A 16,925-nucleotide genomic window follows, 5' to 3' on the forward strand; every position below is an offset into this window, starting at 1 on the left:
TTACACATGTTGCTGGTCTGAAAAAGCTGTTTGGACATGTGCTGTTTTCAGAATCTGAAAAGTGGATTCAAAATGTGTCAGACTGTAAAAGTACTTATCACTTGCCAACAAAGTAGTAGAAAGTATGCTTTGCAATTGGCAAAGAAATTTCGTTTTCTGCCTAATTTCAAAGCATGACTCTGTGTGCACACAGGAATTGTTTTTAGATATTTAATTTGTGAAGGTGTTATTGTGATTTTCATTTATAGGAAAGGGGTTTATAGTATTTTAAGATTTGAAAAGATCATAAAAAATGTAGTAATATATTTAAATAAAATAAAGGAATTTTTTTTTAGTTTTTTTCAGGTATTGCTGAAGAGCAGTGAACACAATTTAAGATGCCTACAAAATCCAGACTAAAGAAAGACCACAAAAAAAACCTATATTTGAAGACAACTGGAGGACCTAAGTTAGTTGGAGATGCTCATGTTGGGAAAAAGAGAAAATCTTCTGGTAAGCAGACAAAAGATTTTTTAAAGAACATCTTCAAAAAAAGGAAAAATGTACAAAATGTCTGTACTGGAAAGAATGTTTTCAATAGAAAAGAACAGGAAAAAATTGAGAATTTAGTTAATGCAAATATACCTTCTGCAACAATAAAGATTAACTTAAACAGAAAAACAGCGTTTAAAGAGATACGTAGAAAAATGTTTCAGAGAAGAGTTATGTCCAATTTGATAAAGGATGTGAAGAAATATAAGAAAAAGGCAAAATATTACAAGAGAAAAAAAGAAATTGAAGCCATTGCAGCAAAGGCATTAGAATTAAAAAGGAAACTATTCATTTTAATTTTGAATAGGATGCGTACATTAGATAAAATGGTTAATGTACTGAAATCACAAAGCAAAAGGAAAAGAGTAGTGAACAGAACAAACTTTTGTAAAGTGTTTTTAGGAGAATGGATGCATAGTTCAAGTAGTGAACCTTTTTTTAATGAAGAGAGTTATTTTCAAAGTAATAGTTTGCTGCATGCAGTTGACACCAGAGGTCGTGCTTATGAAGTGAAAAATGGTTGCATAATGGAGAAGGAGATAATGGTTCCAAGAGATGAGGTACAAGTGATGGCGGATGAGGCTATGGGGAGACGTCCTAAAGCCCCAGTGTACACTTGGAATTGTAGTAGTATTTGCACTGTGCGTCAGGAATCTATTGATAAATTTCGTGAGTTTCTAAGAGAATATAGTAAAAAAAGTGTAAAACAGACGATTAAGGTGCTTCAAAGTCTAGATCCATGTAGAGTGAGAGAGAATACTGGTTTGCAGGGTCATTCTCTGGCTTGTCTATCTAGAAAAGTGTGTAATAGTGTTTTCCATCATTTTAGGATGCTGGCTGTTCATCATACTGAAATGAGAAAGTTTGTGAGACGGTTGTATTTTGCTAAAAGTCCAGCAATAAAGTTAGATGAATTGAAAAGGGCTCTGTTCCGTGGATCGGTATCAGATGTAGAGAAGGTTGTTGATGAAATTCAGTTTTGTTACTTTGGTCCTGAACAAGACAGTGCAGAAAAGGACACAGTAAATGAGGAAGAAGTGGAAGAGAATGTAGAACCCTCTGTAAGTAAAACATTTAATGATCACATAACAAAATTTGCAATAATCTCTAATGAAAGACCAAATATAACTTGTATTTGTTGCCGCAGAACTCATTATAGAAAACAAACTAGGAATGTTGATCTCTACAGAAAGAGTGAAAATGAAGATAATTATAAGTGGAAGGATTTTGCCACATATATATTTCTTGAAAATTGTTTTGAATTGGGTGAAGATCAGCGTATTTGTAAATACTGTTACAACAAGTTAGAGGAAAATAGAATGCCAACCAGAGCTGTACATAATAATTTAGAATTGGATGTTATTCCTGCCGAACTTTCTGAATTAAATACATATGAGTCTATACTTATTCAATGTGTTCATCCGTTCCAGACCATAGTACGTATGGAGCCCAAAACTGGTAAATTACCTCCTTCAGATTTACTGAGAGGTTTAAAAGGTAGAGTGGTGTATTTGCCCTTGGATTTGAAAAAAAATATGGAAACTATTGATGCAGATACTTTGGAAACTGAACCATTAGTTATTCTGGTTAATGGTGTACCTACAAAGAATAAGAAGATTTGGCAGGAGCTGGTAGATGTACGGAAAGTACAAAGAGCAAATTTGTATTTGAAAAGGAATAACAAATGGTATGAATCAATTTATATAGAAGAAGAAGAAGAAGATTTACAAGAAGACACAGAAACACCAACTGGACAAATTGAAAAAGTGGACAAGTCAAAGGAAGAAGAAATTTATGAACATTTTAGCATACATCCTCTTCATTCAAAAGAAGTTATGGGAGACAATATTGATCTGTTTCAGATGAAGAAAGCAAAAGGAACTCCCGTGAGTGTATGGGAGGAGAGCTTGGAAGCTCGATGTTTTCCCCAGCTGTTTCCTAAAGGAAAAGGAGGACGATACGATGAACGTCCAGAACAGATTCCAGCTTCTGAGTATCGGACTACAAGACTATATGCAGAAGATCCCAGATTTCGACAAAGTATTCCTTATTTGTTCCATCTTTTATTTGAAAGCGACTTGTCTGCACTATCTTATGCAGTAAATCACATTTTAAAAAGTGGAGTACATTTACAAAATGTGTCTGCTAAGGATTTTATGGAGAAAGTGCAGCACCGAGATGATCATTTGGAAACACAACTGATCAATCTGATGGCTTGTCAGCGTGGGACAAATGAATATTGGTACCGACGCCATGGTGAATTAAAATGCATGTTACGAAATTTAGGAACACCAACATGGTTCCTTACCCTAAGCTGTGCTGAGTACGCTTGGGATGATTTACTGGATTTTCTACGAGAGGCAAATTCAAACATTAAAAACATCGAATACAAGACAGCAGGAGAACTGTGCTCATTGGATCCGGTTAATGTTTGCAGATATTTCAATCATAGATTTGAGGCTATGATGTCCTTCATCTGCAATAAAAAAAATCCACCTCTAGGAGAAGTAGTGGATTTCTTTTGGAGAAAAGAGTACCAGGCAAGAGGTGCTCCTCATATTCATATGCTGTTGTGGATCAAGGATGCCCCAAAGTTTGGAACAGATACTGATGAAGCAGTGTTATCTTACATTGAAGAATATGCAACATGTGCTATACCAAAAAGCACAGAAGAGAAAAAGTTAAAGGAGCAAGTTTTACGTTTCCAAAGTCATCGGTGTGGAAAATACTGTCGACGGAAATACAAGAGCAAAGATAAATACTACACTAAATGTCGATTTGGATTTCCTAGACCTGTTCTTTCAAATGGAAGAGTAAACAGTTTTATGTCATCTGTGAGACATACTATCACAAGAAAATCACCTAAGAATACCTACAACCTAAAAAGAAAAGAAGAATCAAAAAATATAAATGACTACAACCCAGTCATTTTATCCATGTGGAATGCTAACATGGATATACAGTATGTAGCTGACAATTCCATTGCTGTTGCTCGATATGTAACGTCTTACATTACTAAATCTGAAAAAACTGAATTGAAAGAAATGTGGGAAGAGATTTCTCATGAGAAGACTGTCAGTAAGAAGCTGTACAGTTTCAGTTTAAAGATGTTATCGCATCGAGAAATTGGATCCTACGAATGTTCAGATAGGTTATCTTCTGCAAGTCTCTACTCGAAATCAAGAAGAATAATTTGGGCAAGTTTAGGCCTTGCAGCAATGAGAAATCGGGTACTGAAATCTGTTGGAGAAATTGAATATTTGGCCGAGAATGACCCAGAAAGTACAGATATTTTGAAATCAAACATGTTGGACACATATTATCCCAAGAGAAGTCATCATCTGGAGAACATGTGTCTCTATGAAGTGCTGCAGAACTACATTTATTCACGGAAAGCCGCAGAAGACATCAACAATGGAAAATATAAAGTCATTGGTGAGGAAGGGTGTTTGGTGAAGCAAACAAAAGGAAGTTTGATAAATCACAGGAAGCTGAGTTGCGACACTACTGACAAAAAGGAATTTTACTACTTGGCTCTTTTACAGCTGTTTAAACCATGGCGTACAGAGGATGAACTACTGGGAGAATTTCAAAGCTATGAAGATTCATTTAATGCTTGCAAAGACAGCATACAATGCAGTACATTCACAATTTATCTGCAAATGTTAAATGAAGAAATTGAACAGGAAACTACAATTGCAGCAGAAGTAGCTAGAGACAGTTCTCAAGACAGCCAAAGTTCAGGAACACTCAGTCAAGATCCCCTAGGACAACCAATCGTTGAAAATGAAGCATCAATAGCCATGAATGAAGTGGAAACGGCTATGAATCAAGCTCAAGAAGAATTTATAGACTTACAAAATTTGGAAAGACAACTGAATGAAGAGCAGCAACACATTTATGAAGAGATCAGAAACAAAATTGATCACGGATTTCTACATGAAAAAAAAGAGTGCTCATGCACATCATTTCATCCAATCAGGATGTATGTAAGCGGACAAGCTGGAACTGGAAAAAGTTTCCTAATAAAAGTCATCAGAAGCTACCTACAGCAAAAAACGGATTCTACTTTGTCTTGTGTGGTTACTGCTCCAACTGGGTTAGCAGCATATAACATAAAAGGAATCACCTTACATCGTTTGCTAATGTTACCAGTGGAGCATGAGAACAAAATACAATACAACAAGCTAACTGGAGAAGCATGCTTGGAAGTTTCAAGAGTATTGAAGAAGATGCAAGTTCTCATTATTGATGAGGTGAGCATGGTATCAAACTTAATGCTTGCCTTTGTGCATTTAAGAATGCAGCAAATTCTAAGGACAGACTATGACGTGTTATTTGGTGGAAAACATGTCATGGTTTTTGGGGATCTTCTACAACTTACTCCAGTTAAAGGACAACCAGTGTTTAATACTGTGACACATGAAGACACAAAGAAGTCATTGGGAAGCATCGGTAATGCAAATATTTGGTCCTTCTTTGAGTACAAGGAACTTACTACTAATATGAGGCAAGCAAACGATGAAGAATATGGAAGTATTCTGAAAGATATCAGGATTGGACTACTCACAGAAGTTGGCAAAAAAGCATTACAGAGTCGGCTGCTACATAATTTATTTCCAAAGGAAGAAATAGTTGCAGAGAAGATATACAAGAACATTGCAGAAAAGAAAAGTGTCATCTGCTTAATGCCAACTCTACGTGAATGCTCAATATTCAATGAGGAGCTTTTAAAATTGGAAAAGGAAGATATCAGGAAATTGGAAGCAGTGGACAAAATTGAGGATGGAAGAATTACTATCACATTAACAGGCACACTGAAAAATAAATTGGATTCACTAGAGAAGAACATTTCCAAAACAGCTGGATTAGTTGCATGAACTGTAGAGTATTTTTAAGGAGAAATTTGGATGTTGAAAAAGGTTTAGTTAATGGAGCTATGGGAAGAGTTGTGGGTTTTATTAATTATCAGAAAAAAGATGGAATTGAATGTTTAAAAATAAAATTTGATCAGATAGAAGAAGTTAAAGATATTTGTCGTTGTTCAGTTCGTTTTATGCTTGTGAAAGACTTATATGTACGTAGGAAGCAGTTTCCGTTTTCTCTAGCATATGCTGTAACTATTCACAAGTCTCAAGGATTGACTGTAGATTGTGCTTTTGTGAACATTGGTTCAACTGTGTTCAAAGAAGGTATGGCTTATGTAGCTTTGTCACGAGTGAAAACATTATCTGGTTTATTCATGATAGACTTTGATGACTCAAAAGTTAGTGCTGATACAAATTGTGTAAAGGAGTATAATAGATTAAGAAGAACCTATGCTCCTCATTTAGGTCAGTATCCTGTGTTGGAGAAACGTGTAGTTTCTCGTAAAAGGAGAAATGAGAATATCTGTAATGAAGATGTAGAGAGGAGGAAAAAAAAGAGGAGTGATGTAATTGCAAGCAAAAAGAAAAAGGAAAATGAAGAAGAGGTTGTAGGATGTCATTTTGAAAATAGCTCTGGTGTCAACTGCTACGCTAATGTAGTGCTGAATGTTGCATTTTATCTGGAAAGTGTGCAAGAGCAGATAATAGTAAATCAGAGAAAAAGATTCTGTTCTGAGTTGAGTCTCCTTTTTCAAAAGCTGAGTAATGATAAAACTCAAATAGAAAGTGCTACTGAAATTAGAAAACTTTTAGATGTATGTTCAGGACGAACACAGTTTTCTCAAAATGTACAGCAAGACGCACAGGAATTCTTGATGTTTTTTCTTCAGGTACTGGAAGAAGAAGGGGTTCCCATTGAAAATATGTTTGGTGTCTCTTATAAATGGGAACATAGTTGTGAAAACTGTTACAATACATGTGGCTCTAATGTTGATTCTGAAAGATTTATTTATTTAACATTGCCAGAAAGTAAAACAGTCACTTTTGCTAAATTAGTTAAAGATGCTAATCATAGCATGGAATGCGGTGAGTGTCAATCTGAAATGTTTTCAACGTTAATTTTAAAGGAATACGGACAGTATGTAATTTTAATGATGCAACGATGTAAAGCTGATGGTTCAAAATTGGATACTTTAATAAAGAAGTTTACAGGACAGCAATTATCAATTTCAGGAAAAACTTTTGTAACAGTTGCAATAATTTTCCATGAAGGACCTACTGTTACTTCTGGACATTACACAGTTTATCTTAAATGTGAAAAAGGCTGGACACTGTGGAATGATTCCCAATTGATTTTGAAGCAACGTTTGCCTTTTGATTTAGCAAATTCCTATCTAATCTTCCTGAAACCTAAATTTTAGAGAGACTTGGCAAGATCTGTACAAAACAATTTTACCATTTTATTGGATTACCATTGGAATTTAAAAAAAAATGATTTTACAAATTATCATTTGGCCTAATGGAAAGGTAACCAATTGTAATGTGGACTTTTTAAATTTTTAATGAAACTTTGGAAAACCAAAAATTTAGACAAAATCGGTAACATCTGCACAATTTAAATTTTGGAATGTTATTGGATTGCCATTGGAAATTTATTCAAAAAAGATTTTTAAAATTACTATTTGGCCATGAGGAAAGGTAAACAATTGTATTGTGGACTTATTTAATTATTAATTAATCTTTCGGAAGCCAAAATGTTACAGAGAATTGGTGAGATCTGTACAATTTAAACTTTAGAATTTTATTGGATTAACATTGGAAATTTAATCAAAAAAGAATTTTAAAATTACTATTTGGCCTAAAGGAAATGGAACCAGATGTATTGTGGAGTTATTTGAGATATATTTTTGTGATTATACTTCTGAAACAAAAATGTCAGACGGTATTTTAAAGAAATAAGTATTGATATTAGATGATATTTCTTAAGAATATTATGCATTTCTATAATGTTATGTTTAAGTAAAAAGAGATTCTGGGCTTTTTTAAAACAATCTTTGAGATTGTTATTTTTTTTTTGCCCGCTGTTAAATGATGAATGCAATTGCTTTCACAATTTATAGTGAAATGCAATATATTCTGAAAACAGCAAAAAAAAGGCAAACAATTTTTTGGGAAAATATGTAAATATGTGTACTGTATTATAAAATGTTTTATTAAATATTAATACTTTTAAATTAATAAATAATTTTTTGAGTGGGTATGGTAAGTCAAAAATTTCATGGTCCCTTTTTTCCACTTCTACACAATCACATTTTCAGTTTTTCATTGTAGTCTCTCAAGGACCTTGTAATGTGATAATTGATTTTTAGTTTGTTTTTAAAAAAAAAAAAAAAATTACGCGTACCGTACGCGTACGGTAAAAAAAATAAAAAAAAGTTTAAAAAAATATATAAAAAAAAGTTGAAAGGTAAGGTTGGCTCTTAAAAGAGCCGTTGTGTTCATGCAGAGACAGAGGAAAGAAAGAATGGGAATATTAGTCGTTACGACAAATGTGCTGATCTATTAAATTGTTCACTAGGGCAACACTGGTCTCCCTATGACAAATTAGATCATGACAAGTGGCGCACCGAACTAAAACCCTCGCAAACCGATGGTTGATTTCCAGAGGACGAGAAAAAGGAGATGCTCCCCCCACAGATGAAGGGCTCAGCTGACCTGCCGAAGATGGACTCGGCCCTGCAGATGATGGACCAGGCTGAGCTGCTGTGGATGTGCTTGGTTGACTTACTGAAGGGTTACCTTCAGTATGTCGAGCAAATGTCCTACCGTGTACATCTTGAAGGTGTCTCAACATGGTGTGATTCCCGAAGGAATACTTCTTGTTGGGATTCCCTCTTGAAAGTACACGGCCACAAAGCTTACAAGTCACTAAGGGTGCATTTACCTTTTTCTTGCCCTCTGGAAAAGAAAAATACTCCCATATGAAAGAGCTCTTTTGTTTCCTCCTTCTCTGCCTCAAGGTAGTGCTGCTAGCCTCACTCTCAGAAGAGTTCTGCTGTTCTGCCATCGTATCACAAAGACAACTCAGCTCCTTCTCCTAAGGGATCACAAGCAGAAATGAGGGGAATGGGTGTGGTGTAGGAGAGTTCTAGAACTGAAAGTAGTTTCAACCAATCAAAAGTTGTGTTTCATGATCACATGACCCACCGTGCGCGTACGTTACGCTTACGGAGCGCTTACGGTAAAAGTACGCATGCGCGTAAAAAAGGCACGCGCGCATGCGCAAAACAGGCACGCCCCTTCACTTCCGCGTAACATGCGCGTGCAGCGTACGCGTTACGCGCTGCACGCGCGTGACGTACGTCTACGCAAATTGCGTAAATGAACGCAAACAGCGTAGAAATCTAACATTATGAAAGCAAGACGTGCGCTTACCGTACGCGCACGTTAAAAAAATAATTAAAAAAAAAAAAAAAAAGGGGAAAAAAAAACCACTATGTTATACTAATAAATCTTACCTGTTTAGTTTAAAAAAATGGTAAAAAAAAAATATATTGTAGAATTTTTAAAATTTAACCATAGTCTTTAAAAAAGGCTAGAAAATTAAAATAAAAATATGTTAAAAAAATTGAAAAAAATAAATAAATAAGAATTAGCATTTAAAAAACCTTGCAAATTCACAGAAAAAACCATGGGTTTCACACACGTTATAGTTAGGAATTAGCATTTAAAAAACCTTGCAAATTCACTGAAAAAACCATGGGTTTCACACACGTTATAGTTAGGAATTAGCATTTAAAAAACCTTAGAAATTCAATGAAAAAACCAAAGGTTTCACACATGTTATAGTTAGCTGGACATTTCACTCGTAAAAAACCAATGAAATTCCCCCGTTATAGTTAGTTCAGCTAACTATAACTCGCGCGCCCGCAATGCACTACTGATGACGTCACATATTACATCACTCATGACATGGTCACTGACATAACTCATGACATCACTGATGACATCTCAAATGACATCACTGATGACATCACTGATGACATCATCCTTTTGATAGAGTGGCAGACCTCCTCTTCCCCTAATATAACCTTTGATACACACATTCAAAAATAGAGACTAAAATTTTCAAAACAATGGACATACCAATACCAGTTACAAGAACCTCTTAAGTAATTCTAAGAACCACATACACATCCACTCATTCACCAACAGTTCTATACAGTCACTCATACATGCACTCACTCATCATATGTACTCATACACCTATACATCCTGTTACACAATGCCACTCATCCATAGAGTTACTCACACATACTCACTCATGCTAATAAAGAAACAAACATACATTTATTAGCTTATACAGTTATACACACACCACCACACTTACTTCTACGGAAACTTACACATACTTAGTCTTATAAACAATCACTTATAGAAACACATACTTATTCATACAGGAACTCTTTCAATCTCTCACTCTCACATATACTCACTTATATACACCAATAGTCACATATACTAGTTTAATAGATATGTAGTTACTCATAACGACACTATTGAGACAGTCATTCACTCACTAACACACCCATACACACACTCATCCACCCATACAGTCCTGCACACATGCTGTCTTCAACACATACAAAGAGTGAATCACTCATTCATGCACCTATGCACTACATAATACCCCCCACCGAACCATACAGACACTCAGACTGATACTCAAAAAAACAACTAATAACCTATATAGACACCCATGAAGCTACTCACCAACCCATGCAGCCACTTATACACAAAGTGAGAGACTGATACAGATATTTTCATATTTAAACATTACTCAGTAAGCCATGTATTCACTATGATACACTTAATCAGTCAGTTACACAATAAATTTTTCAAAAACAAAGCATCCATTTAGACACTTATATACCCATTTATTCTTCCATTGACCTTGAGATATACATATATAAAACATATTTAATTTTCAGAAAAACACACATTCACTGGATGATGTCATCAGTGATGTCATTTGAGATGTCATCAGTGATGTCATGAGTGATGTCAGTGACCATGTCATGAGTGATGTAATATGTGACGTCATCAGTAGTGCATTGCGGGCGCGCGAGTTATAGTTAGCTGAACTAACTATAACGGGGGAATTTCATTGGTTTTTTACGAGTGAAATGTCCAGCTAACTATAACATGTGTGAAATCTTTGGTTTTTTCATTGAATTTCTAAGGTTTTTTAAATGCTAATTCCTAACTATAACGTGTGTGAAACCCATGGTTTTTTCAGTGAATATATATATATATAAATTCACTGAAAAAACCATAGGTTTCAGGCACGTTATAGTTAGAAATTAGCATTTAAAAAACCTTAGAAATTCACTGAAAAAACCATAGGTTTTAGGGAAAGTTATAGCTAGTTGGACATTTCACTCGTACAAAACCATAGAAATTCCCCCGTTATAGTTAGTTCAGCTAACTATAACTCGCGACCCCGCAATGCACTGCTGATGACGTCACATATTACATAACTCATTACATGGTCAGTAACATCACTGATGACATCACTGATGACATCTCAAATGACATCACTGATGACATCACTGATGACATCACTGATGACATCATCCAGTGACTGTGTGTTTCTGTAAAGTTTAAATATGTTTAGTATATATAGGGAAAGGCGTATTGAAGAATGAGTGGGTGTATAAGTGTCTGAATGGATGATTTAGTAGGTGTGTGACTGACTCTATAAGTGAGTGAATTAACTTATCTTACTGAATGCATGGGTTAGTGAGTAAACTGTGTAAATGTCTGTATCCATCTGTCTGTTGGTGTGTAAGCGGTTGCATGGGTTTGCGAATAGCTACATGAGTGTCTATATGGGTTATTGATTGGTTGTCTGAGTATCTGTATGGGTGCCTGAGTGTTTGTGTGGGTGGGGTATATGTGGCTCTGTACATAGATGTGTGAGTGGGCGATTCACTGTGTGCATGGTTTCAAGAGTGTATCTGTGATGGACTGTATGGGTGGGTGAGTGTGTGTATAGGTGTGTTACTGAGTGAATGTATATCTCAGTTGTATATGTGTTAGTAACTACATATGTGAAAGGCAGTATGTATGTGTGTTGGAGTATATAAATGGCTATAAGTGAGAGGGTGTGATTGTGAGAGTGGCTGTATGGATGAGTCTGTGCTTGTGTCAGTGATTGTATAAGAGCGTAAGTATGTGCTAGTATTTGTATGAGTAAGTGAGCTGGTGTGTGTATAACTGTATAAGTGAGTAAATGGCAGTGTGATTAATTATCTGCATGACTCACTAGGTTTGTGAGTACCTCTATGGATGAGTGGCGGTGTGTGAGTTTGTATATAGGTGTATGAGCTCATATGATAGTCCTGTACTGAGTGACCATAAGTATGAGTGACTGTACGGGTGAGTGAGTGGATGTGTGTGTAAAGCTAAGAATGGGTATGTAGTTATTGGTGTTGGAGTGTCTATGGTTTTGAGAAGGGCAGTCTGTAATTTAGAGTGCGTGTTTCAAAGGTTATATTAGGGTGTGAGAAGATGCATCAATTTATCACACGAATGATGTCATTTGAGATGTCATCAGTGATGTCATCAGTGATGTCACTGACCATGTCATGAGTGATCTAATATGTGACATCATCAGCAGTATATTGAGGGGGCGCAAGTTATAGTTAGCTGAACTAACTATAATGGGGGAATTTCTATGGTTTTGTACGAGTGAAATGTCCAACTAACTATAACTTTCCCTAAAACCTATGGTTTTTTGAGTGAATTTCTAAGGTTTTTTAAATGCTAATTTCTAACTATAACATGCCTGAAACCTATGCTTTTTTCAGTTAATTTCAAAGGTTTTTTAAATGCTAATTTTAACTATAACGTGCCTGAAACCTATGGTTTTATCAGTGAATTTCAAAGGTTTTTTAAATGCTAGTTTCTAACTATGCCTACAGAGGTAGGACTTGTGAAAAAAGAAGAAAAAACACACAGAAAGAAGCAAAAGAAATGCAGAAAGAGACAACAGAAGTCCACAAAGACGTAGAAAATTGCAGGAAGAAGCAAGCCATGTACAGAAAGAACCAACAGAGTAGCAGAAAGAGGCCTTGTTGCAAAATCATCCTGTGCCCACAACTTTTTCAGACGGGTACTGGTGGTAACTGACTCTGACTAACCAGGGCTAGAGCCAGTGCTATGCTAAAAGACACTTAGAATACAGTGAAAACACCTACATACACTAGGGAACACTATGTGTTGGAGTACCCCTGTGATTAGCATGACCTCCTCTGTAAGACCCTACTACATAATAGGGCAGGGGTATTAAAACAACCTCTTAACGCGCACCACGGGGAGCGTTTGCACACTGGTGAAGGGAGGGGGGCCTGAGGTGACATGTGCAATCACACCCTGTGGCCGTTTTAAGTTGGGGGATAAAGTTCCCTTGGGTCCAACTAGCCCACTAGGTACCTCCAGTTAGCGCCACAGAGCTGCGTTGCAGAGAGGTGTAAAAAGGGGTATGGCCTGGACCACCTCTCTGCAACGCAGCGCAGTGGCGCTTACTGGAAGCACCTGGTGGTCTAATTGGCCCCCAGGGGCCCTCAGGATTGAAGGGGAATTAATTCCCCAACATAAAATGCGCCACAGGGCGTGTTTGCACACGTCACCTCAGGCCCGTCCCTTCCCTTCACCACTGTGTAAACACGCCCTGTGGCCATTTTAATTTGGAAGATTAAGTCCCCTTGAATCCTGAGGGTCCATGGGGTCCAACTAGCCCACTAGGTACCTCCAGTAAGCGCCACAGAGCTGCGTTGCACAGAGGTGTAAAAAGGGATATGGCCTGGACCACTTCTCTGTAGCGCAGGCCTGTGGCGCTTACTGGAGGTACCTGGTGGCCTAGTTGGCCCCAGGGGCCCTCAGGCTTAAAGGGGACTTCATTGCCACACTTAAAACATGCCACAGGGTGCGTTTGCACACGTCACCTTCGGCCCCGCCCCCTCCCTTTACCACTGTGCAAAGGCGCCCTGTGGCACATTTTAAGTTGGGGGATTAAGTCCCCTTGAATCCTGAGAGTCCCTGGGTCCAACTAGCCCACCATGTACCTCCAGTAAGCACCACAGAGCTGCGTTGCAGAGAGGTGGTCCGAGGCCATGTCCCATTTTACACCTCTCTGCAATGCAATTCTGTGGCACTTACTGGACATAACTGGTGGGTTAGCTGGCCCCAGGGACCCTCAGGATTGAAGGGGACTTAATTCCCCAACTTAGAACGCGCCACAGGGCGCGTTTCCACACTTGTGACATCAGGCCAAACCCCCTCCCTGCACCACTGCGCAAACGCACCCCCTGGTGCGTTGTAAATTGGAGGATTAAGTCCCCTTGAGTCCTGAGGGTCCCTGGGGGCCAACTAGCCCACCACTTACCTCCAGTAAGTGCCACAGAGCTGCGTTGCAGAGTGGTGTGAAAAGGGGCATGGCCTGGGCCACCTCTCTGCAACGCAGCGCAGTGGCACTTACTGGAGGTAAGTGGTGGGCTAGTTGGCCCCCAGGGACCCTCAGGATTGAAGAGGAATTAATTCCCCAACTCAAAACGCGCCACAGGGCGTGTTTGCACACATGTCACCTCAGGCCCGCCCCCTCCCTTCACCACTGTGCAAACGCGCCCTGTGGTGCATTTTAAGTTGGGGGATTAAGTCCCCTGAGGCTCCCTGGGGTCCAACTAGCCCACCAGGTACCTCCAGTAAGCGCCATAGAGCTGCGTTGCAGAGAGGTGAAAAAAGGGGCATGGCCTCTGAACACCTCTCTGCAACGCAATGCCCTGGCGCATACTGCAGGTACCTGGTGGGCTAGTTGCCCCCCCAGGGACCCTCAGTATTCAAGGGGAATTAATTCCCCAACTTTAAACGCGCCGGGGGCACGTTTGCTGAGTGTTGCAGGGAGGGGGCTGTGATGCCGGCTTTTTTAATTTAATTGTTTTTAAGAAGGGGTGCTGTGTGACCCCCCTTCTCTTGGCTTTTTTTTGTGCCCTGGGGACCCCATCCCCCAGGGCCTGGCCCCCTGGCCCGCGTGGGCTCCCCTCTTGTGGCCAATTCCGGCATGGCCACACACATTGTTTTTTTTTTATAGAAGGGGGCTGCATGGCCCCCCTCCTAAGGCCTTGATTGGCCCGAGGGACCCCATCCCTCGGGCCCACTTTTGTTTAAATTTTTTTGGGGGGAGTGGGGCCACGTGGCCCCCCTCCCGTGCCATTTCTGGCCCCGGTGACCCCATCCCCCAGGGCCTGGCCATCCTTTTTTTTTTTTTTAGGGGGCCGCGTGGCCCCCCTCATCAGGTCAAATATGGCCTGGGGACCTGGACTCTCCTTATTTTTTTCAAATATAAAAAATACACAGGTGAGGGATGCCACGTGGCCCCCATCCCGGGCCACTCCTAGCCCTGGGGACCCCATCCCCCGGGGCTGGCCCTCTCCTTTGGGGACCGTGGGGGGAGCCCCAATGCCCCCACGGTCCCTGCTGGCTCCCCGCGTCCTACAGGAGCCGGCATTGCTTTTCCACATGGGGAGCTGCTAACATGCAGCTCCCCATGTGGAAAAGCAATCTGCTGAACAAAAATGGGGTCAACCTACAATTTTCGGGGGAGATAAGTTTAGTGGCAGTAAACTATCTGGACCTGAAAGTTGAGATACAGGAAGGGAAGATTACAACAGCCCTATTTCGGAGACCTACTGCCGGTAACAGTACCCTGCATGCGGCAAGCAGTCATCCCCAAAAATTGAAAAACAGCATCCCTTATGGGGAGTTTCTTAGACTGAAACGTAATTGTTCAAGAAAATGTGATTTCGACTTGGCAGCCAAAGCAAGTTTGAATCGATTCTTAGCGAGAGGTTACAGTTCAGGTCTCTTAGAGAGTACTCTCAGAGTACTCTCAGAAGGGTAGAACAGTTACCTAGAAAAGATCTGTTTAAACAGAAAGAACACAAAGAAGTGAATGGCAAATTTCGGATGATAACGACTTTTTCCGAAGATGCCGATATCCTGAGAAACATAATGAGAAAAAATTGGCATGTATTAAAAACTGATGTTATCATTGGTGCAGATATTCCAGCGGCACCTCTGATCACTTTTAGAAAAACATGCTCACTTAAAGATAGTTTAGTCCACAGTCATTTAGATGTCATACCATCAAGACATGGAACTTCAAATGAAATGAGAGGATTCTAGCCCTGTGGTTAGTGCAAGGCATGTGCTTTCAGCAAAAGGGTATTAACCTATGAAGGGAAAGGCTTGAAAGCAGGAAAAAAGATAAACAAATTCATGACATGCCAAACAACACATGCTGTCTATTGTCTGAAGTGCCCTTGTGGACTTAGATATATAGGGAGCACTATACACTGTGTGAAATTAAGAGTGTTGGAACACATGCGTGCGGTTGCCAAGAAGGACTTCAACTATCCAGTAGCACGCCATTTTGCTATCAAACATAAAAGTGACAGGGATCTGCTGCAATATGTTAGTATTGACTGTGTACCATTTAACATCAGGGGAGGGGACAGAGTGCTGAAATTGAGAAGATTGGAATCTCGTTATATTATAGATCTCCAAACGAAATCCCCTAATGGATTAAATGGTGGAGAAGAGTTGACGGTTCATTTGGGGAATTAATGTTAGGTAGTCATTGTTAATTCATTTTTTTATTTATTAATCTGACAACTGTAAACTGACCTATTGATTTAAATCATGGATCTATCATTTGAATATATTATATTTAAAGGGGGGGCCGATACACGGCAACATAAAGAAAAGACATGGGATGTTTGCAACCTGAGATAACAGGTAGCAAGGGGCCGATACACTGCGAGATTGTTAAATGACAAGATTATCTCTACGACAGCAATAATACATAAATAGAATGAATTATTGGTGAATTTTTATCATAATCTTTGACCTATAATGAACATTGGCTGTTTGTGGTATATTAGATAATGTGACAAGAACCATTCCAAAATGGCGCACGCAATATGGCGTGTTGTCAGCCTGTGTCTGTTTTCATGGTAATTCACATGACGCTTTAAAATGGTGCCTCACAGCGCGTACTGTAAACACCGACGAAGGATTTTATCCGAAACGCGCCTGTTTTTGGTTTTAACGAATCAATAAACCATCGCTGCAGCTAAGCCCCGCGAGTGCTGTTCTTCCTTCTACTGAACGGGGGGATTGTGGAGCATTCATATGTATATATATATATATATATATATATATATATATATATATATATATATATATATATACATATATATATATATATATATATATATATCCAATTACCGCTGGTGCACAGAGGAAACAGTGGACATCACTTGTTCCAGAATCACGAGCGGACACGGACCTTCATTAAAGTGCGTATTTATTTTGTTGCGTTTGCCGCCATATATATACTATCTACTGGCGGTCGCCAGTAGATATTTATAGTTAGGACCTATTTTCCATAGGAAATCCGCAACA

At 38.9% G+C, this 16,925-nt stretch overlaps 1 protein-coding gene across 1 annotated transcript in view; it reads left to right on the top strand.

The window, feature by feature from the left end:
* The first annotated feature begins 1,793 nt into the window (after positions 1-1,793).
* Positions 1,794-16,925, top strand: part of LOC146866143 (uncharacterized) — a 34,545-nt gene continuing 19,413 nt past the window's right edge. Inside the window, exons 1-2 of the mRNA XM_085640388.1 lie at positions 1,794-2,218; positions 2,266-3,813. Coding sequence (XP_085496514.1) covers positions 2,367-3,813 — 1,447 coding nt within the window. The 5' untranslated portion in view covers positions 1,794-2,218; positions 2,266-2,366. The remainder of the gene's footprint in view (positions 2,219-2,265; positions 3,814-16,925) is intronic.

The sequence above is a fragment of the Triturus cristatus genome, chromosome 2_1 (genome assembly GCF_964204655.1).
Source record: "Triturus cristatus chromosome 2_1, aTriCri1.1, whole genome shotgun sequence".
Classification (NCBI taxonomy): Eukaryota; Metazoa; Chordata; class Amphibia; order Caudata; family Salamandridae; genus Triturus; species Triturus cristatus.